Source organism: Pterocles gutturalis, unplaced genomic scaffold (assembly GCF_000699245.1).
Source record: "Pterocles gutturalis isolate BGI_N339 unplaced genomic scaffold, ASM69924v1 scaffold2175, whole genome shotgun sequence".
NCBI lineage: Eukaryota > Metazoa > Chordata > Aves > Pterocliformes > Pteroclidae > Pterocles > Pterocles gutturalis.
The window spans coordinates 54,791-77,882 of NW_010143047.1; the positions used below are offsets into that span (position 1 = coordinate 54,791).

The 23,092-nt window shown below is 39.7% G+C and overlaps 1 protein-coding gene across 1 annotated transcript in view; it reads left to right on the plus strand.

Moving 5' to 3' along the window:
* ZNF608 (zinc finger protein 608) overlaps positions 1–23,092 on the plus strand; it is an 80,882-nt gene that overhangs the window by 52,972 nt on the left and 4,818 nt on the right. The window contains exons 3-4 of the mRNA XM_010084562.1: positions 19,596–19,683; positions 20,151–22,602. Of these exons, the coding sequence (XP_010082864.1) occupies positions 19,596–19,683; positions 20,151–22,602 (2,540 nt within the window). The remainder of the gene's footprint in view (positions 1–19,595; positions 19,684–20,150; positions 22,603–23,092) is intronic.

The window sequence follows — 23,092 nt, forward strand, 5'->3', positions numbered from 1 at the left end:
TTCCTGTGACAGAGAAAGAATAATAGTGAGCTTTACCAACAATGTTCTCTTTGATTCATCATTCATCTGGATTCTTTCTGCAGTCCTCCCTTGCACCCTTGAAGTTTTATGAAGTCTGTATATCTCATATGAATTTCTCTGTTGGTCAGCTGTATGGTTTTGTCAAAGAACAGTCCTTGCCCATTTGATTATCTAACCATGAACTTTTTGGCCAGTGAGCAAGTGGCTTGCAAATACATTACATTTCTCTCTGTCTAGAATCTCTAAAAGAAAGAGGGTGTTTTCTCATGGACAACAAGAAAACCCCACACTTCTCTGAACGTATTTTGTGTAGATAGTTTACTAATTGGGAAGGCCTTGAGGAAGGGACATCTTCAGCCAATAACAATCTAAACTTTGATTGTGCCTGCTACTTTCTCTATACAGGACAGGTGAGATGTAGAATCAGAAAAATAGGTTTAAAGCAGTTTTATCTAGACATAAATTCATTCTTTATGTGTGCAGCGGCTATCATTGAGAATATCTGAAATTCAGAGCAGTTTGGAAGGTTCTGTATGCAGTCCCTTTGCTTTCAAAAACAAAGACCAAAATTGACTGAAATATTTTTGGAAGCATTCTGCCTTGACTACCAACGGACTGTTAATTATGTGGGTGTGAAAGATTTTGGAGAGAATAAATTATCTTTCTATTCTCTGATAGTGTCCTGTTTCTGATAGTCTCCTGTCAGATAGAGCCTCCTGTCCATAGATGTCTGTCGGCTCCTTTTCGACAATTCCCAAATGTACTGAAAGGGATATATTTAACCCCTGAAGACAGACATATTGGAGACAAAAATATGTTTAAATTTTTCTAGAACAGTGGGTGTTGGATCTGTGAAATTTAAAAGTACTTTAAATAAACTCAGGGGCTGCTATTTTGCACAGAGTAATTTCTGAACTACCTTAAAGGCTAGCTACTGAAAGAATCACCTGCAGTCTTTTGGTTTAACGAAGTTTTAATTCCACTTTGTGGTTTTTCAAGTTTGCCAGATTTGCCTTTTGTCATTTGTCATCTGAAGTGCTGAGTCATGTTTTTGCATTAGTCCAGAGGTGATTAAATACAATACAAAATTTTATTTTCAGAAAAAACAGAAACATCTTGAAAGGAACAGTTGTTAAATTCATCACTGTTTAGGAAATACAAATTGTTTCACAAGCGTGCTTATACCTTCAGGATCCTATTGGTGTAAACAAAATGTCTATATTAATAGTCTTTATGAACTCTTTGGTCAAGTTTGCATTTCTGATGGACCAAATGCAGGTCTTGGTGTTCTCAGAAATACTTCTCAGTCACTACGAAGTTTTATCAAGACAGGAAAAGGCCTTTTCAGAGGAGACAAGCAAAAAGTAAAATGAGTTTGCAAAACTTAGGAAAGTTGGAATGGGTCTGTTGGGCAACAGGGAATCTTTGCCCAACAGTTATTTCCATAGTGTCCCTTCAGTTTCCAAAGCCTTCAACTGAAGGGGTAAAAGTAGCAGCTTTACCAGCCTACCAATCCTGTCAGCTGGAAAGAGACCACAGAAACCTGATATGGGTTTCCTTTGGTGTCGTTCTTCTGTATCCTCAAGCCTTCTTCTTTGGAATCTGATTCAGTTCATGAAACAGCCTTTTTTTCTGCGTATCCCCAAAAGGCTTCCTACTAAAAGAGGTTGTTTCTGATAGTGCATAGTGCTTTGTATTCTGCAAAGAAAAAGGCGGCTTCTTGTAAATAAGATGCTACCTGGGTCTGGGCTGTCAGTACAATGGTGAAGGGAAACAGACATAGCCTCTACAAATATTTTCCATGGACGTTCATTAGAAACCTAGTTTACTCTCTTTTTTGAGTAGTCTGGTAGCTATTTTAGGGGGTTTCAGGTCTTTGTTAAGAAGAATGTATCAATTCCTGTTATTAAATCTACAGTCCTCAAATCCCCACTGGTGTTCTTTGTTTCAAAAGCAAGGTGTCCCCCTTCTGTGGACTTTTCAAAGGTAATTTAAACATTTATTTCTCAAAATGACATTTGCAGAAGCTCTTCAACCAGAATAGGAAAGGTCTTCCAGGAGAAAACATCCCCTTACCAATGGACAAAGGTCCTACTTTTGTTCACTTCCCGGAAGAGGCAAAAAGACCTCTGTGTTCTTAACAGTTAAATTTGTAGTTTTATCTTGATCTCTAGTACACTTCTGTGTCTCTGTCACAGAGGAGGGGCCATGAGAAAGAAAACCAGCCTCTGTAATCTAAGTAACTAGTTGACAAAAATACCAAAAGATCATTGGTAGAACCTCTGAACACAGCGAAACTGTGAGGAAAAGGTGCCACAGCCTCAGCTGCCTTCTGGGTGGGGATAGAGACTTCTGCCAAAGATTTGAGAAAGGCAGAAAACTGTCATTCCTTTCACGCCTTCCTGAAGTGTTACAAACTTCTTGTTGTGGCATCTGTTGTTACTGCGTTTGGTTGTCTACTGCTTAGAGATGTGGTCCATCAACAGGAACCCATTGCTAGAGACATATGGAGGTCTGACATTTTCCCCACTGGCACCTTTCATCTGTCAGTGCTTCCTTCTTTTCCTGATGGAGTGCCCTGATTCTGTGTGATTCTGCTCCATCCTTCCCTCTAAGCAGTCTTAACCTGCTGGTGAATATGGCATAAGAAGTGCAAGAGAGAGAAAAATACAGTGGGTTTTTTGCTAATTGCTTTTATAGTTTCACATGGTCATCTTCAGGTGATCTTGCATCCTGAGACACACACTCCTTTTTATAAGGCAGGTAGGTGAGTTAAGATACAAATAGTGTGGAGGACCAAGAGCGACAGAGCAGTCTTTCCATGCAGTTGTCTCGCAGGTTTACAGGAGGGTGAATATCCATCCCAGTGAACCCCCACAATTTCCACAAGTGTAACAGAAAATGCATTGGCTAAATGGAACCAAATTCACATGATAGGACTGAGGGAGCTAGATTTTATATTGGTTTGATACATCACTCTGGTACTTCATGAAAAGGGAGGTCCACATGAGCTACATAGATTATCCCATGTATTATAATGATGGCATCATTTCACTTCCTTCCTTCCTGACAGAAACCATTAGCTGTAGTGGATTAGCTGCTGTCCTAGCGGAAGTTGTTCTGACAAGGATGATCATGTAAGGAGTGAGCTGTAGTTTTAAATTAGGAGAGAGGTCAGGAAATTAATGCATTGGAGGATTTGAAGAGAAAGAACAAAACACTCCCAGAAGCCTTGCTTTTGTGGCCTGTCAGAAGCAGCTTTCTTCATGTGGTCAGAGAAAACATAAATGACAATAAAACATGCAGTGAAGAGTTGTACTTAATCTGACTAAATATTATGCGTAAAGCCTTTATCAGTCTTTTCTGCTCTTGCTGTTGCAGGCATATATTTTCAGACATTCAGTACATTTCCCCCTCCCTCTCTTTTGCTCCTATTGAGGGGTTGCAGAAATTTAAATTAGCTGACATCTTCAGCATCAGAAATAGAGGATTAAAGGTTACAGTAGTATGATCTGGTGAGGTGACAGTTACCCTAATTCAGATATGCCATTTCTTTCTTTTTTTTCCCCATTGGTTACACTATATTAGTAAGCACAATTCACTGTGTAGTGGTGGTCAAGTTCGGAAACACTGTCATCACAAAGATGGGAAATTAAAATGTTCCTTGCCAAACTTCATAGAAATTGTGGGGGAGGGCTCGAAATCAGAATTAGGTTCTCAGGGCTTTTGGTCAGTGTACAGTGCCCTCTCCAGCATGAGTCTCCGTAACACAATGAAGGGAAGAATTTTCCTCATTAATTCATGTGACAAGGAAGTGAAACAAACCACACAGCTTGTACTACAAAGTTTTTATTGCTTCATAAATTTTATTGAGATAGAAATTAACCAGTTTCCTCAGTGTTTTAAACAGAGTCAGTGTTTATTGACACAGGGGAAGCTCATCTGTGTTCAAGAATAGATCTGTTTTCTGTTAGAAAAGGCTGCACTTCAGAGATATTTTAATACTATAATGTATTAACTTGACACACCATGCTTAATAATCTGTGGTTTGGGATTTCTTAATTAAACAACAGTTTTTCAACTTGATTGGTTTTGTGATAAGCAGTGAAGTGTCAAGAAGGAGGTATCAAATTGTAAGAAAACCACTGTGAGATACAGCAGACATGCCAAAGTCAAGAAATGTTTTTATGCATTTCCAAAAACTTTTCAGCACTGCATCCACATTAGGGCTGCTGCCGTGTTTACTGAAGCATTTGAACAATGTTTTCGTGCTCGTTTAGGGAGGAACATAAGCATGGGTGTGTTATATTGAGGCAAAGATATTCAAGAATGTCTTTCATTTAAGCTATATTATTCATCAAGCATTTTAAGCTGCCCTAAAACATATGGAACATAAAAGGTCCGTATTTGAAATGGAAGCTTAATGAGCTGTGACTATCTGAAAAAATGAAAATGTATAGACAGAGCCCTTGAAATGCCACACTTTTTTTTTTTTTTTTCCCTTTATTTTTACAATAATGATTGTACAAGATGGGATTTGCATCTCTGGGCAATGAGTTAAATACTTCCAAATCTCCTTGAAATCAATTTCGTGTGATCACGCATGCAGATTGAAAACCATGACTTTGAGATTTACGTTGTGTGAACAAAATTTACGTTCCTTGAAAAGCAAAGAAGGCTGTCATTTCATGCTTCCTGACCTTCATTGTCTATTTCCCTTCGGTACGCAGAAGCCCAGTGCGCCTGCGCACAGTCTAGAGGAACAGCTTTCTGCTCTGTCGATTTTGTTTTATAAAAGCCCTGTTTTCTTTATTGCCTTTATCTATTACATCTGTAAAATTTATTTAAGCAATGACAAATTTCTCTTTTGGGCCTGGAGTCTAAAAGAATAACTACTGGCAGGCTATTGGTAAAAGATTTGTTGGATAGGACCATTCATTAAATTTCAAGGATCTGTGGGTGAGGCTAGCTGCCTGAAGCTGCTGTGAGTAGGTGGGTTATGGGCTGTACTTAGTGAATATACATCATCAGAAAGACAAATGTGCTTCAGCAGCCTCTTGTTTTGTTCAGCTAAAATGGGTGTTGATTTTGAAAAGCTCAGCAAAATCACTGTCATTTTCGTAAATCAGATATCATTCATCCTACAGAGCACCCATGAAAAACAGCATTTAGGCTAAATATAGCAGCATTACTTCTCAGCTTTGTAAGTTGACAAGAATAGCATTACATTTATTTCCCTTTAAAAAAATGCTCAAGCTGAATGCAGTGCCTGTGAGTGATTGCTAATTGACAGCACTGTAAACAGGAATCCTTGTACACTGCAAGTGTACAGTCCAGGGAGCTGCAGTGCTTACCTTTTCACACTGCTTTGCCGGTTTTTCTCAGCCACGTTTTATGTCTCTGTTGGGACAAGAAATGTAATGTTGTGTGCATTGTTACTATTTTTAAGAGAGGAAATAAGAGAATATTCACAAGGAAAAGCCTTGAGTTACAAACACTGTGACTGGTTGATCCACAGTAGCTACATAGATAAGTTGAAAGGCCTTCTGTATTTTTAATTATACTACTCCAGCACTACCAGTGCTTACTGCTCTGTTTATTCAGGTGTCCACCTAAATAACTGTGACACTTCATCTTCAACAGAATCTGAAAAGAAGGTATTTGATGGTCTACAAATTATGGGTTCTTCTTATTCTTCAGGGTGTAGATATGCTTTCAGCTGAAAGCCAGGGAGGGAGGGGAGCCCTTCATTTGAAACAAGCTTTTAGTCTGCACTTGATCTCCTCTGGTTTTGTATGAAAAGCCGCATCGGACTGAATGACAGCTGAAAAGGCAAGCTGCTCTGTCGGCGGATTTAGCAGAAGGAAGCTGCTGTTCTTTCAGCTAGCATCTTCCCAGAAAGCTCTCTGAATCTCTTACCATTTCAGTCAAGTTGTGAACAGTGCATGAACAAATATGTGGATGAAATAGTTTAGTTGAAAGTACCTCTCACTGTCTTAGTACTGATATTCAGGTTTAAGAAAGTAAATAAATATTCACTTAGGGCTATCAATTTCTGTTCTGTAATTTAAAGTTAAAAAAGTTGAAGTTGTCATGGCAGAAGAATCTAAAGCTACAGCTAAGTTAATTGAGAGAGGGAGAGGAAGAGAGAGAGAGAAAGAGAGAAAGGGAGAAAAAAGAGAGAAAGAAAAGAGGGAGAAAGAGAGAAAGAAAAAGAGAGAGAAAGAGGGAGAGAGAAAGAAAGGAAGAAAGGAAGAAAGAAAAAGAAGGAAGGAAAGAATGAAAAAAGGGAGGAAAGGAAGAAAAAAAGAAAGAGAAGAGCCACTCTCTTCCCTCTGTGTCTTCAGTATCCAGGGAAACTGATCTCTGGAGTCACTGCAGTTGGTTTCTGCTAACTGATCCCAAGTTCCATTCCTATCAAACCAAATCTTTAAGAAACTGCTTTTTTTTTTTTTTTTTTTTTTAATTTTGGTTCCATTTTTAACCTTGATAAATAGGAAAAAGGCATAGAAGCCTTTGTCAGCTGTAAAATGTAGTCATGTTATGCAATATCAGAGTTCTTACATGAAAGGAGGTTTCTCTGCATTTAGTGACAGCACATTATGACTCTGTAAATTGCCTGTTGGTGGTAGTAACATTTATGCATGCAACCGAACTGATACACAGTTGTTTAAAAATAATAGTAGTAATTAAGAGTGAATGTTTTCAAAGACAAGTCGGTATTCTTCCCTGTCAGACATGTAGGAGTCCCACTTAAATGCTCTTCAAACCTCAGGAGAACACTAGGGAAAAATAATGACATCATGATTAGTTCTGAAAGTGTTTTTCCATTTTGAGCACAATGTGATATTGATTTTGAAATACTATAGAACATACCAATATTTGTATGGCAGTTCTGTGTGACTGAAAGATTATAATTCTTGGTGTGCGTAAAATTATCTTAGGAAATATTTTTTTGTATGTAAAGATGATGAGTCTAGCTGTTTGAATGTTTCATGAAAAGTATGTGTCTAAGGGCTGATCTTTGTTACTGATGATTATTAGCAATTAGGAATGTGTTACTTTCAGAGAAAAGGCATTTGGGCCATTGTTGTACAGCTCAGAGTCAATAAACTGTGAGCTTCTCATAATAGCCTTTCTTTCTCATTGAAGCCTTGGACTTGCCCTAACTTCATCAGAGCAGAGGAAAAAAGAATAATGTGAACAATAGGAGCCATGGAGTTTGATTTAGGCTTAATGTGAGGAGGCTGTAAAAGCTGACAGGGGGCTTGATTGATTGGCTCTCTGGCTGCAGCGTCGGTGCAAAGCAATAATGTTCCTGTCTCTTGTGAGAGGGCTGGATGTGCCACCTGGGGTCAGAGCTTATCAGCCTCAGGGGCCAACGTTTCAGATGAGGCCAAAGTGCAGTCCATAATTTATACAGAAATTTGTGTGTAGATTCTGGAGTAAAGCAAGCGTTATCTTGATACTGTTTGTCTGACCAAGGAAAGAATCAAGTCCTGTCTGAAAGACCAGCCTCTTTTCTTCTTTTAGTGACATGGGAAAATAGTTTCCTAATATTGAAATATGTGTTTGTGTCATCATGTTGGTTGTACTGTAATGAGGGAGGGCATGCCTATGACGATCCTCTGAGGGATGCTTCATTGCCAAAAGAAATGAAGATATTTTTAACTGATTACATTAGGATTCCTAGAACCCTAGGATTTTATTTACATTTTATGCAACACTGGTCTGTCCTCAGTAGCTAAATAGTTTGGTTCTAAACCTATGAGGGTCAAAGGTTGATCAGCTCTAATGCATGAAAAAGCCAAGAGAAGTTCTAGTAGTGGCACAGATCACAGCAAGTCAGGGAAAACTAGCCTGGCTGTTATTAATGAGTGGAGAAATTGGGACAGCTTGCACAAGAACACTACAGGAAAATTGTCCAACCAGTTGCTGTCAAGAGAAGGGAAGCCCATCAGAAAGTGTACTGATTGCTAGTGGGAAATCAGTTTGCTGGTGGCCTGTCCTTGCATTGCATCAGCATTGAGGAACAGCTGGAATAAGCCAACTGGTTAACTAGATGTTTTACTAGTTTACCCACCTGGGAGGTAATTGAAAACAGAGGAAAGAAAATCACAGTTAACTGCTCTGCAGAATTCTGACACCTATTGAAGTTGGTTAGTTGATAAGTAGCTCACTTTTGTTCTGTCCCAGAAGAATTAGTACTTTGCTTCAGTAGATGCTAACAAAAGCCCTTTTACCTTTCTTCTCCTCAAGGAGAACACAATTTGTCATAACTCATTAGGCTTGTTTACAAAACAGAACTTATATCTTAAGTGTGTTACTGAAGTACCTGTAACTGTTCTGGGCAAATTTTTTGCCACTAAAATACAAGAATTTTAATAATAGAAAGGACAGTACTGCTTACTATTTTTTGAAGAGAAAAGAATTAGTTTGTGGGATAAGAGCTGTAAAAGTTATGTAGCATTTAGCCTTGGCAATGCATTGTATTTGTTTTATGGTTTTCAAATCTAGAAAGTGGCATTTCAGTCATAGGTGTTTGGTTTTTTTTGTTTGTTTGTTTGTTTTTTTTTATCTGTTAACAATAAGGTTACTCCAAATACTGAACTGAAGCAATTGTCTAGGAAGAAGAGCCTCGTATGTGTAAAGGCTCTTGATCAGCTTTTCCTAGACATAGGAAAAAATGGAGTGGTGGGCCTCACCATACTATACTTAATCGATTCCTTTTTGGTGCATGGGTGGGAAAGAGGTAGAAGAGACAGAACTCCTCATTTACAGTTGCAGTATTCATAGGATGCTAATGTACATCCCATGCTTGACAATACACCACTTTTAGCTTTTTGTATTTTACTGTGAAGTTTCATGGTTGGAGTGAGTCCAGAGGAGGGCCACAAAGATGGTGAGAGGGCTGGAACACCTCCCCTGTGAGGACAGGCTGAGAGAGTTGGAGTTGTTCAGCCTGGAGAAGAGAAGGCTGTGGGGACACCTTATAGCAGCCTTCCAGTACCTGAAGGGGGCTACAGGAAAGATTGGGGAGGCACTCTGTCAGGGAGTGTAGCAATAGGACGAGGAGTAATGGTTTTAAGATGAGAGAGGGTAGATTAAGTTTAGATATTAGGAAGAAATTTTTTCCTGTGCGGGTGGTGAGGCACTGGAGCAGGTTGCCCAGGGAAGCTGTGGATGCCCCATCCCTGGAGGTGTTCAAGGCCAGGCTGGATGAGGCTTTGAGCAACCTGGGCTAGTGGAAGGTGTCCCTGCCTGTGGCAGGGGGGGTGGAACTCGATGATCTTTAAAGGTCCCTTCCAACCCAAACCATTCTATGATTCTGTGATTACTCTATTAAGATCTTCGTAGAGTTTACTTCCACAAACATAAAAGGTGTGTCCCTTCAAGTCCCACAAAGTGAATGAAAGAAGAGGTACTTGTCTCCTCTTAGCTGTACTAAGCAATCCGGAGGGACTTTTGTAAAAGAAAATACCGTATTATTTTTTTCCCTTCCCTTTGTCTTGGGTCTGTATTTTTAGTGTTTACTTATCCTTTTCCCAGGCCAAGGGCAATGAAGTCTTCATGAAGTAAGTGAAGCTTAACACAGAGAGAGAGAGATGTAAAATGCAGTTCAGCATATTTCAGTGTTTTCAGCCACTGCTTTAAATTGCTATTTTAAATTCCAGTGAGTGGAATAATAGAGAAGTTATCATGTCTAGCAACTGCAGTTGGCGTTTGGAAAGAATGGCTTGTTAGGAGGCTTTGTGATTTACTGAGGCCACAGCTGGCTGCCAGCAGAGCTACAGGAGTGTGTTCTCTCTTGGACCCGGTAGCTAGAGATGAAAAGGATCCAAAGCTGGCACAAGAGCAAATAAATGCTTTGACTTTAAATAAAGCGTCATAATTTATAAGAGGCATTGCTTCTCAATCCCAGTGAGGCACATGGATCAGCAGCAGCTCTTTGAGGTTGAGCAGAAATGTCTGCCTGGCTCAACTGCAATTCTGGTATCTGCAGTCTACAGATTTGGAAGCATTTTCATGGTTTGGGCTTGGAATTGTTTCTTTATCCATGCTGTTTCTTTTCCACAAATTATTTCTTTTCTGTCTTCCATTCCATTATGTCCATTAGCTGCTCTACCGTTTGATAAGTAATTATACCACTGTTTACACCTGTCAGCTCTTTATCAGGAAGTAGACCACTGGAGAACTGATTGCCAAAGACACCTGAAGGTTTATAGGTCCATTTTGTCATCTGTTATTTGCTTGGTTTTTACTCTCCAAGTGTATTGTTCCTACAGTAGTAGAGTTCAGAGCTGGAACATGAACTTCTACTGAGATGTCCTAATAGCTTAGGAAGAAAAACAAAAATGTATGAGCTCCTTAAGTGTTGTGGGTTTTTTTTTTTTGATAGACAGATACACACACACACACATAAATTTATACCAGCTTCCCTGTTCCTGCAGCTGTTTCTCAACAGTCTGCTGATGAGAACAGTATTTCTGTGGTCTGGTGTCTGAGATGAAGAATAGAAACAAAGCAGATAATTATTAAAGGAACTCCTGACTGCGTGTTAGGGTGAGAAGAAAGGGTTTTGGTTTTCCCCTTTTTCGTCTTACGTCTCATATTTAAATAATAGTGCTTTTCCCTGCATTCAAGTCTTGTTTTGCTTTGCTGTTTACTTGCTTTTAAGGGTAAAAGAGTTTTGGAGAGAAATAACTAGCTGGAGAGATCCTGTAATTAATATAAACTGCAGGAAATGAGTGTTGACAGATGCATGGAAAAACCCTATGTTCTGTTGCTTATCTCAAGTGACGTATGTTCCTAGAGTACAAGCAAAGGCAGTGGATTGTGGGGCTTCTTTTTCTTTCACTCTAGTAGAAGGCAGAAGAGTGCCCCTGTGTTCCACAGGGCAGTGATATGGAAGCTGAAATAACACTCCTTGAGGAGTGAGTAGGAAATTCAGGGTATTATAAAACAGCATTTCCTTCTGCTAAAATCAAGACTATGTGACATTTTTTAGTGTCAGGCTATGTGAATCACAGTTATGATTACTGAAGTAAAAGAGCAGAAAATCTGCTAGGAAACAAAATACCTTATTTCTGAAACAAATTTGGTTTTCTTCAGAACACACAGATGTTAAATGATTTTCAACTTGCATTTTTAGTATCAGCTGAAATAAAGTAAGACTGCAGTTTTATTCTTAAGCTTCAGTAGAACACAGAAGTGGTTCAGTTACTCTGGCCAAAGAAAAGGTAAGGTTTGTACAAAAACAAATCTTTAGCTGTACCCTGGAGGTCAGAAACTTATGGTTAGTTTATAATAACATTAGTTGGACATTTTCCTGTAAACACTGCAAACATGTGGTCTGACATTCAAGAGGTGTAACAGCAATTTATCCAAAAGTTTTCCTAGTCCTGTCAAAATCTCATCACTTTCATGTGAATCTGACAGGAGAAAATCATGTTGGTCACTGTGGCTTCGTAGTTTTCAAAATCACTGTTCTAAGTAGCTCATATTAGAACTATTAGCTCATAGTAGAATTATTCAGTTGTGGATAAACCTACAGGCCATTTGTCACCCAGTCTGATGTACTTTCTGGGTATTACCCAGTTTTCATTGAGTCTTTTATTGGTCTTTTAATGAGTGTAAAATTTAGCCTTGTATTTGATTAGGTCCGTTTGTTTTTCTTTCTGCTCTCCATTTGCATTTAGATCTTGCTTATTGGTTATTTGTTAGGCAGACTGTCTTTAGAAGAAATACACACTGAAAAAATTATAGTGGCATTGTTATTATAACTGATAAGGGACATAAGGTCTTTGATTAGATGCTGCCCTGTTTTCCAGAGCCACCCTGTCTTCAGCGTTTCAGTCATAGCTTTGTCCAGAGGCACTACCAGTTCAGCTCACACTCAGCAGCAAGTCTTCCTAACATGCTGTTTTGTTTCATAGTAAAACTGGAAAAGGATAATGTTAGTAGGGAGGAAAGAAAAAGAAAAAAAACCCAGAGCTTCTTTTACCTGACCATTCAACTGAATATTGACCAACTGTCTTCATGAGAAATAGATGGTGGTGAATAAGCTAGAGTCTAGTTTTCCAAGCAGCTCAATGATTTTCCCAAATCAATACAGCTCATCAGGCTTCAGAACAAAGGCTGTGGGAGATGTGACAGTGATGGAAGCGGCTGTGTGTCCTTTTGTGTATTAAGCACGTGGGCTCATGGGGAAACAGGCCTTCAGTTATTTCAGTGTTTATTATTCTATATGCTCTGGGATAAACCTCTAGATTAAGAAAATATATTACAGCTGTTATTATTAGGTGGGATGAAAAAGTTGTCTCATTGATGACCAAACTCCATGGCTTCAAGAGGTAGTCCTCACTGTGTACCTGCTGCTTTTTTTCTGCAAAGAACGCAAATGGAAGTATGCAATGCAAGCCTAGGGAATATATGTTTTGGTTGTGTATCATTAAAGGTATAACACAGCTTTTTCAAGCTAGGGTAGTGGTTGCTATTCTAAAGATACTACACTGATGACTTCATAATGAAGGTAGAAAGAAAGGGCATGCCATTTGAATAAAGCATCCATGAAATTTAGGTTGACATTACTCAGAACTTAATGAAAATCATATGGATATGAACTAAATTTGTTAAGCTGTTGAAGAAACTGCTGTAGTTTATCTGGCTAGAGTAATGCCAAGTTGCTTGGGCCACCAGCAGGGCAACATTAACTATAATAGCAGGTTTTAGCCTTTCACCCCTTTAACCTTACTATGCTTTCATAAAGTACTAAGTTAACACCATAGCTAAGCATCTCAAAGGTTTATGACTGTACCAGCAGTATTTCATTATGCTTCTTTTCGTTAATGCTGTCCAATCTTCTCAGCTTCATTGCTATACATTTGTTCAGATAAAAGTCCAGTGCCCAGGATGACTAATTGCAGATCTGTGCTCCAGATGGTTTAATTACAGGATGTGGTTAAAGTGACTTTTCAAACATTCAGTGCAGCACTAGGGCTCTTAAAAGCCCCACCAACAAAAGCAAAAAAAAAACCCACCAGTCTTGGGTTTCCAGGCCACCTGACAGTCATTACATTCTCAGGCTTGCTGATGTTGATGTCTGTTACATGTGCACCTGCTGTAGATGTAGTTAAGTTCTTGTGCCAAGAGAGTGTGATTATAGTAAATAAATTGTATGTCTACCAGATCAGTATTCAGTGTAGAAGACTTGACTTTACAGGCAGAATATTTACTGTTAATTTTAGATTATCTTCTTGATGGAAGCAATCAGGGAGAAATAAGCCACTTGCATTGCAAGTCTAATATAAACATTGTTCTGTGTTTTTTATGCCTGGATGAATTGCAGGTGTATATGTGGATCTGGGATTGATGATGATGTGGTGGATATTGTAGGGCAAATGAGTTACACTGCTTTTACTAAGCCAATGACAATGAAAAAGCTTGAGATAATCCCAAGATTATAGATTTTCATCTTGAGGCTTTTTGCACTTCATATACTTTTAGTTACTGTTAGAACAGTGATGTCAAATAGATATATGTGGGATTAAAAAATTTGCAGTGCCAGATGCAGAATAAAATGGTTTTAATCCATGGGGCAGTGTACTCACTGATGACAGATGTGCCGTAGTCTGGTTATCCCAGGCATGTCTGTGTTATTTGTACTTGGCAAGGCTGGAACAAAAGGCAAATGGAATTTGGTTTGCAAGCAAATTTGCAAATTCACTGATCATAAAGATACAAGGAATTGATTTTGCTGTGATGTTCTGTCAAGTGATGATGTGATACCTTCTTAGTACTGTGAATTGCATCTCAACCTTGAAGAGCTGCTATGCCACAGGAATATTGCGACAATAATTTGTCATATTAAACTTTTAAAGAAGTAATTTTGTAAAAATTACTACAAAGCATAGTATACTTTGATAGATCTTCTCCTGGGATCAGCAAAAGTTGTCTTAAAATCATTCTCAGAATAGTAAGGGCGGTAGGCAGAACTGCTAACCGAATAGGAATTTTGAGCAAGTAGGACTCCATTTATGTTTAAACATAAGGGACTTACATGACTTTTTAAACGTGAGTGACTTTTGGTGACTGAAAGCAAACAAATGATTCCTAGTTGTAGAAGATAATTTAAATATCTTTCAACAAATCAGTTACAGAAATGTTCAGAAAGACTTTGAGCAGATGTGCTTTCTGCAGAATTTTGGAGATACTGTCGGCCAGATTTTCTGCCAAGAGCAGAGGGAACAAAACAAAAATTAAGGCATACTCATTCACCCGTTCAGGTCTTTAGAGTTTTCTGGGAAAATAATCAACTTGAACTAAACCAGAATTTTGTATCAGTTACTGTGATCCGAACACAAAAGCAGCCTATACTGTAAATATTAAGTAAGGCTTTCCAGTCTGACTGAGTAATGTCTACTTATATTGGAAATTCAATGTGTTTATTTTCTAAAACCAGTATTTTCAAAAACTGTGTCCTGCATTTAAGATATTAATTAAGATATTAATGTGATAATTTGATTCCTAATCACATGATCTTATTTTCAAAGTTTTGAATACAAAGCATAAAAATTCTTGGCTTATGTTCATTGCAGAAAACAGTCAAGAAAGCAAAAGAATTAGTACCTGGTTTAGACTGGATCCTTCAGTCTTTTGTTCTTTAGATTAAGGAACATCTGCAAGAGTGTACCCTGTTAGATTTGAGTAGATCCTTACAAGCTTGATGTGGCTGCTAGGAGTGCAGTGTCAAGTAGTCAACATGAATGGTACCCTGGTTTGGCACTGAAGATGCCTTGTGATTATGATGTTTTTATGTAAAAATAGCACATCTGCATTTGTTAGGCTGATGTTAAGAGGGCATGGGTCTTTTTTCAGATAGTGAACAACAAATTTAGGTAGTTCATTTCTGATCTGTGATGTCATATTTAATTCTATAAATTTAGTTAATAGTACACAGCTAATTTTAGTTCTGGTCTTTGTTATGCAGTCACTGAAAAGCAGGAAGGGAGGAGAAAGGAAAGAGAACAGATACATTGCATCCACACACCTCGTAAAATAAATGCTTTCTGTAGATTTCTGAAAATCATTTTATTACAAATCACTTCGGTGGCATGTGATCTTTCATTCCATAATAAAATCCTAGTACAAAGTGTGACAGTTACTTTGTACAGATTATTACATTATGTCCACCAGAACTGCTTATGTAAAATGGTTTTGTGCTCCTCTAGGCATGTGTTATGTTCCTATCTGTTATAGGCTGATTTTTTTCTGTAAATATTGTGGTTATGAATGTGACGAGTAAAGAAAGAGAGCTCATGACAGTATGTGCACTGTGAAGGAAAACACCAAAATACAGAATCTTTTCTTCCTCCTAACAGGCTAATGAAATTCCCCTTGATATTAGAGGAGGGACTTCTATTGACAGTGGTGGACACTAGCTGACATCCTGTGTTAAAACATCATTAAGGCTTTTGCATATGAGCCTGCCTTGGCTAGTAATGGATTTTGGCAGAAAAGGTACTGAGTAGTGCAGGTGAACTGTAAAACTTCAAGGTAACAGACCCCATTTTCTTGTATTAGACACTATTTGTAATTCCTGCGCATAACACATTCACCATTTACTGTGTCTACTCCTTAAAGATAAGGAGTAGCATGGATAGTAACCTTTGAAATTTTATTTTTCTTATTCTTGGCTGCTTTAAATTAGGATAATTGACACTGAAGACTGTGGAGGATATTGCTAATTTCAGATATACTGTAACTGTGAATAGTTACATAGTTTGCAAGTAGAATAATAAACCAAATTAAATCAATAAATTTACACCCTCATTTTGGGATAAGTTTTTCTCTGTTACATCCAAATCTTGTGAACTGTGCTCTGGTAGTTGGTTAAACTCATGAGTTGACACCCTTACTTGATGGAAGAAACATTTGCATGTAGTCTTTAAATATATTCACTATTGTTTGATCCAACCTTGTAAGAACAGGATTAGATATTTGGCCAGGTTTCCTGAATTGGAATCTTACCCAATACCCTCAGATATGCTGCATTACAAGCATCTGAATTTTTCTCCCATTCTTCAGTAATGGTTACTTTAAATAGTTTAGCATCTTGGGCTTTTTTTAACGTGAAAATATATCTCTGTATTCAGACAGTATGAAACCTGTGGGTTCTTCAGACTGTCATTGCATTTTCCGTGTTGTTCAGGCAATGCTAAATAAATTATTTTTACATTATGTGTATTCCAATGTATAGTCTAATGTAATGGGAAGTCTCATTACAGGAACTTCTTATGACTTGATGCAACCCCAGTGAGGTTTGGTCCTGTATGTGGGTTACTTACTTTCTAAGATGGAGGGAGTATATGGAGAGCCACGCCCCAGCACACACACATTCTAAAGAGGAGCTGGGACAACTTAGAGAAGCGTTAGTGCATTTATGGCTGCATGCCCAGTGTACTCAGATGCAATACTCAAGAGGTGAACTGAAGATGCTGTAGTACTATTTCTGTACTGCCTCCGAGACAGTGCGGAGGTTCTTGTTTCGAGCTTGAACTCTGTGCCAGGACAGGTGTTTTGGATCAAAAAGAAACCTGTAGTAGTACACCCCGACTGGTTGCAGCAAGAATAATCCTTTCTCTTCAGTAGCGCATCCAAGTATATAATGTGGACTACTTATCTTCCTCGTCTCCGTTTTCATTTTACAGTGCTTCAGTCTAATAAGCCTGCCGTTGCATGTTTCCTTAGGGGTCAGTCCTACCCATGTTACTTGTATTCTCTTGACCCATTTCTGTGTTAATCTTAGAAGATTAAATGACCTACCTTCACTGCCAGTTCTGCGGAATCTTACCGGTGGCTGAGTAATGTCCTGTTCATTAGGTAAAGGAAATTTATTCCTTGCCACGGTTATTCTGACACAGCATGGAGATTAATCTTCCCTCCTACTTAAATACTGGGGCCTTGGCTAAGACTAACAAACTTAATGAGATACTAAATGTAACTGACTTTAAGGGAGGAACTTACTTGTATTTGCTTTTGAAGTATTGACCTTCTTACACTGGAAGGTCATTTGAATGTCTTCTAAGAATGACTTGAAATGAGTATTGATTTCAGGGGTTTTTATTGTTATACCTACTGCATGCCTTCTATTTTGCCCTCTTCTGACAGGTGACAAGACTATCCCTAGGACTGTTATAAAAATTAATAAATAAATAAAGTACATGTAAAGATAGACAAGACTGCAAATACTGAGGAAGATGGAGACTTATTTAGGAATAACCTAGTTTTTAAAAAAAAGAAAAACAAAACTAACAGTTGCATTTTAACAAAAGGATAAAGGTGAACTAGCTGCAGAAAAATGAATGGCACAGTGAATTCTCCCATAATGCCCCCGTGGGAAGTCAGAAAGCCCTGCTTGCTTTGTACATTTAGGAGGAGACTGGGCAAACATTGGTAAATGGATAGGGAGCAACTGTGTGCTGCAGGGAGGTGTGCTGCATGACATCACAGAATTTAGCGATGGAAAGTACCCGTGATTTCCACTTGGAGCATTATTGGAGTCACAGCTGACAAGCTATTAAGGTGGAAGGAAAGCACAGAGAAACACTTTTTCCGTGTCTCTCTCTCTGGTGTGCGGGTGGCAGATGGGAACATAGGCTGCTTGTTTCAAGAAGCCCAATTTCCACTGACAAGTGTTTACTCTGTGGATCTACTGATGTGTCTCGTCTGCAGTTTTTTGGCCACCTGGTTGAGTAGGTGTGGAGGCCTCAAGACACAGTGTGGAACCGGGCACCTGCTGTCCCAGGGCCCACGCGCTCCTCTCCGCCTTGGTGCCACTGGCAGGAGTACTGTGGGAGCTCCAGGTTCCGTCCCCTCCCGGGCGGGACGTGGTTCCGGCAGAGCCCACCCAGCCGCCCCCCGGCCCTCAGCTGCAGGGGGCATTTCCCAGTGACCAGGCTCCTCGGTCCACTTGCCTTTCAGCACAGAACACCCCACAGGCACTGTCCGGCATAGTGATCTCAGCCTAACCCTCCCTGGTGCTCAGAGCCCGGCCCTGACCCCATCAGGAGCAGCCAGTTGGCTTATGGCCTTCAGACCGGCTCGCCCCAGCGTACAACATTCTAATTGCCTTATCATAATGGCACCTTAAAACCATGTGGGGAATAATTTTCAAATCTGCTACAGAGAAGTTTCCAGGAAATCCCTTCTTCCCGGTGCCTCTGCTAACAACACTTCAGATGCTTCCCCACTGTCGAACAGCCCCTGAGGAAATAAGCGGCTGGTTGTATGTTTACTTTACCTTGGTGCAGCAGAGAGGGATTGTTTTAGTGCAAAATCAGAAATTGCACCAGAAAGACAAGGCAAAAAGACTGGGTGGAAACATTTGGCACAATGCCATTATTATATCTGTTACAGAAACACTAGAACAAGGGAAGTGTAGAGGAAAAACAAGTCACAAGGCTGGCAGCTGTGAGTTAGTGTCTTCACATCTCTCATAAATGGCAAACATTTTGCATTGTGCCTTTCTTTACTAGGTAAAATCCATTTTTTATTTCAGAGTATGTTCTAATGAGAAGAGATGGATGGTTCAATAATTCTACCTTGTGTTTATCTGCGGAAATTAATGAATTTAAGGGGTCATTATGCTGACTAGTCCATAAACATGGTAATAAATTATGTGAAGAAGTGTCTCAGGGCAACCTGAAAACATTTGAATTACATCCCCCACATGTATTTTATTGTTACTTAGGATATCCTTACCATGCACATATTTTACAGGAATAATTGAAATAAACCAAAATTAGAAGTCTGCTTTAGGTGGACAGATGAATTTACCTTTACTAAAAGTCGTAAATGGAAAAGCAATTAAATTACAGTACATTTTTTTTTAAAGAATCCCTCTTTCTATATATCTGTATTGCAATTCCTCTTAGCTTTACTATATGGTTGCAATTTCATGTCTAGTCTCTTGTCTTTCCACCGAAGAAAAAGCAAGACAAATAAAATACATTTCCATCTGTATCTGCTGAACAAAACTTGCAGTGCGTACGCGTGTGCGTGTGTTTGTGTGTTTGGATATATGCAATTTCAAATAAATAGAAGCATCATTATCATATTGTCCAAAGCAGAGCAGATTCTCCTCAGTCGCCTACTGATTTAAACACTGTAACTGGTGCTTAGTTTATGCTGGCTGGCTGCCAAGTGAAAGCAATTACGTGCAATAATAGCAAAATTAAGAGGTGAGTGTTGCTGTTTTACAGCAGGACATGGCAAAACCTATTTCCTTCTGTGAGCTGCATCTTCATTACACACACAGGCACACACTCTCTTAGACACATACGCATGCACACACATGCTCTTGTTCTTTGTCATTTGCCATCTTTCGTATGTGTTTTAACTTGAGGTCACTGAAACCAGAAAAGAGGAAGAGCATAGACCACAGCATTTGAAAGCAAATCAGAATAAATCTCTCACTTTGTGGAGAAGGAGAGAAAAAATGAAAAAAGACCAAAACAAAAAGCCTACCCCAATTATTGTTCTGACTGTGATAATACTTTTTCTCTCACTGGCAGGTGTCTTGGTGGTAAATGTTACGTGGAGGAATAAGACTTATGTGGGAACACTGCTGGACTGCACAAAGCATGACTGGGCCCCTCCTAGGTAGGCAATCATTCTAGGTCTGTTTTTTCTCTGCTGTGTTTTCACTCCCAATCTCTGTCAAGAGACTGTACAGACATTAATAAAAAACAGCTGGTTGTAATTGAAAACATGCACCACTGAAACGAGTAATTCTCTGTTCCACACTGAAATGTGGAGTGGAAGTTTTTATTTCTTTTTGTTTCGTGTTTTTGAGAGGGAAGGGGAAATACTTGGGATTCAATCAGACAGCAATTAATTTAAAAATGTGTTTCGGTAAGTTTGGAAAATTTTTCTCTCTATTGTTCTAATTGGGTGGTCTTGTTCTTACCATTTTTGTCCTTTTTTAGTGACTTTCCCTTTGAGATGGTAACTTTTTCATTTGGAAGAGGACATCTTTCCTTTAACATGTATAAAGGTTCTTTTATGGGAAGTGGTGTTTTGGTATTTATTCAGTTCATAGCTGATGAAATCCACTATTGTTTATACAGGTTTTGTGAATCGCCAACAAGTGACCTGGAAATGCGTGGAGGACGGGGCAGGGGAAAGCGGGCAAGGTCTGCTGCAGCTGCAGCTGCACCTGGAAATGATGCGAGTTTTGCAGAGTCCAGAGGACTTCAGAATAAGAATCGAGGTGGTGCCAATGGGAAGGGGAGGAGAGGCAGCCTTAACTCAAGTGGGCGCAGGACACCCCCAAACTGTGCCATGGATGAAGTCAAAGCCAGCCCCTCATCCACAAACAAGAGGAAAACTAAGCCTCCAATGGAGCTAGATTTGAACTCCAGTTCAGAGGACAGTAAATCTGGAAAACGTGTTCGTACTAACTCTAGAAGCACTCCCACCACCCCACAAGGGAAAACCGAGACTACTTTTTTGGACCAAGGCTGCTCTTCCCCAGTGCTGATTGACTGTCCTCACCCCAACTGCAACAAAAAGTACAAGCACATTAATGGACTACGATACCATCAGGCTCATGCACATTTAGATCCAGAAAACAAACTGGAGTTTGAGCCTGAAAATGAAGACAAAATTTCCGACTGTGAAGAAGCGTTGAGTAATGTGGCACTTGAATGCAGTGAGCCAAGCACAAATTTGCCAGGCTTTGATCTGCTAAAAGCACCGACCTCTCCTTCCTCCATCACTACACAAGGCACCCCCAAGGGAAAAAGGGAACTGACCAGCAATGGTCCCGGTTCAGTTGTCAGTTCCAAAACTGGCAGGAATTCTGGCAAAAAGAAGGGTCTGAACAGTGAATTGAACAGCCTTCCGGTAATTTCTAATATGGCAGCCACACTGGATAATTGCTCAGTAACAGATGGTAATTTGCAAACTGAAATGCCGAAATTGGAGGCTGAAGGGTTAATTGACAAGAAGAGTTTGGGTGATAAAGGCAAGAAAGCAAACAATTGCAAAGTGGATAAAAACCTTTCCAAACTGAAAACAGCGAGGCCCATTGCCCCAGCGCCAGCACCAACTCCTCCCCAGTTAATAGCTATACCTACTACAGCCTTTACAACCACCACAACAGGGACAATACCGGGACTGCCCTCTGTAACAACTACTGTTGTTCAGGCTACACCAAAGAGCCCTCCACTAAAACCCATTCAACCAAAGCCCACAATTATGGGAGAGCCAAGCACTGTAAACCCAGCTCTCACATCACTCAAAGACAAAAAGAAAAAGGAGAAGCGAAAGCTGAAGGACAAAGAAAGCAAGGAGATGGGAAGCCCCAAGATGGATTCTAAGCTGGGAAAACTGGAGGATTCAAAAGGGTCTGGGAAAGACTTATCTGGACATTTTTTAAAGGACCATCTCAACAAGAATGAAGTGCTAGCTAATGGACTGTCAGAGTCCCAAGAGAGCAGGATGGCAAGTATTAAGGCTGAGGCTGATAAGGTTTACACGTTCACAGACAATGCGCCCAGCCCTTCCATAGGCAGTGCCTCCAGGATGGAATGCAGCACTTTGGTGAATGGACAATCTGCCACGGTGCCGCTGCATGTGTTGACACAAAATGGTGCAGATAGCACAGCCGCTAAAACCAACAGCCCTGCTTACTCAGATATTTCTGATGCGGCTGATGATGGTGGTTCCGACAGCAGGTCAGAGGGCATGAGGTCAAAGGCCAGCTCTCCATCGGATATTATTTCTAATAAGGATGGTGTTGTAAAAGGACATTCTTCAACCACAGCAAAATCGGCTCAAGCGAAAGAATCCCATTCTCCCTATCACCATGGATACGATCCTTATTATTCCCCAAGTTACATGCACTCTGGACAGGTCAGTGCCCCAGCAGCTGGGAACAGCAGTACCCCACAGGGGCTGAAGATCAAAAAAGAGGCTGAGGAAGAGGCTGAAAAGAAAGAGAAGGCAGAACTGCCAGATGCCAAGAAAAGCGAAAGCACTTCCTCTAATTTGCAGCCACAGCATCAGTCAGTAATAACGCAAAGACATCCTGCACTTGCTCAGTCACTTTATTATGGACAGTATGCCTATGGGCTCTATATGGACCAAAAGTCCTTAATGGCCTCTAACCCTGCTTACAGGCAGCAGTATGAAAAATACTATGAGGACCAGAGACTGGCAGAACACAAAATGGCACAAACTGGGAGGGACTGTGAAAGGAAGAATGACCCTCCCTTGAAGGAGATTGGGAAGGATGACAATAAGCAGAAGAATATTCCATCTGCTACTATTTCAAAGGCCCCTTCAACTCCAGAGTCCAGCAAAAATAACAATAAAACAGGGTCATCACTCCCTAACAAAGGTGAGGAGACAAGCAAATCACAGATCCTTTCCAATCACCAGCAGCAGCTTCAGTCTGACAGTTTCAAAGCCAAACAAATGGAAAATCACCAACTCATAAAGGAGGCTGTGGAGATGAAATCTGTTATGGACTCCATGAAGCAAACAGGAGTAGATCCAACCACAAGATTTAAACAGGTGAGATCACAGGAAATGGAACAGGAGTGCCTTGATTTATCCTTAAGTCATTTGAGATTTTGTTCCTGATTCTGCTATGTTCTTCTACCTTTGCAGCCAAACACACTCCGCCATCCTTTTTTGATGCTGGAGAGTTCTGTAGTCTGTGAATAGACCGATAAACCTTTCAGTTGAGCTGTTTGAAAAGAAAAGAAAAAAAAAAAATCTGGCAAGGTGGTGACAGAACCAGGCTTAAGACCTGAAAAGACTATTTTAAATTACATGCATGAATAAAATAGAATTCAATTTCTCTTTTAGATGTAAATTCTAAGCAATTTCCTTAGTTCAGAAATGAGAAATTTCAAGCAAAATAAACGGCTTTCATTGTGAGAGGACTTAGTGTGGATTTGAAACATGGTTTGAAGTATTTCCTTTTTTTTGTTAAATGACAGTTGGCATTTACTAAAGATGGGTGAGCTGGTTCTTTGAAGAGTTGGCTTGAAGCTCGGCT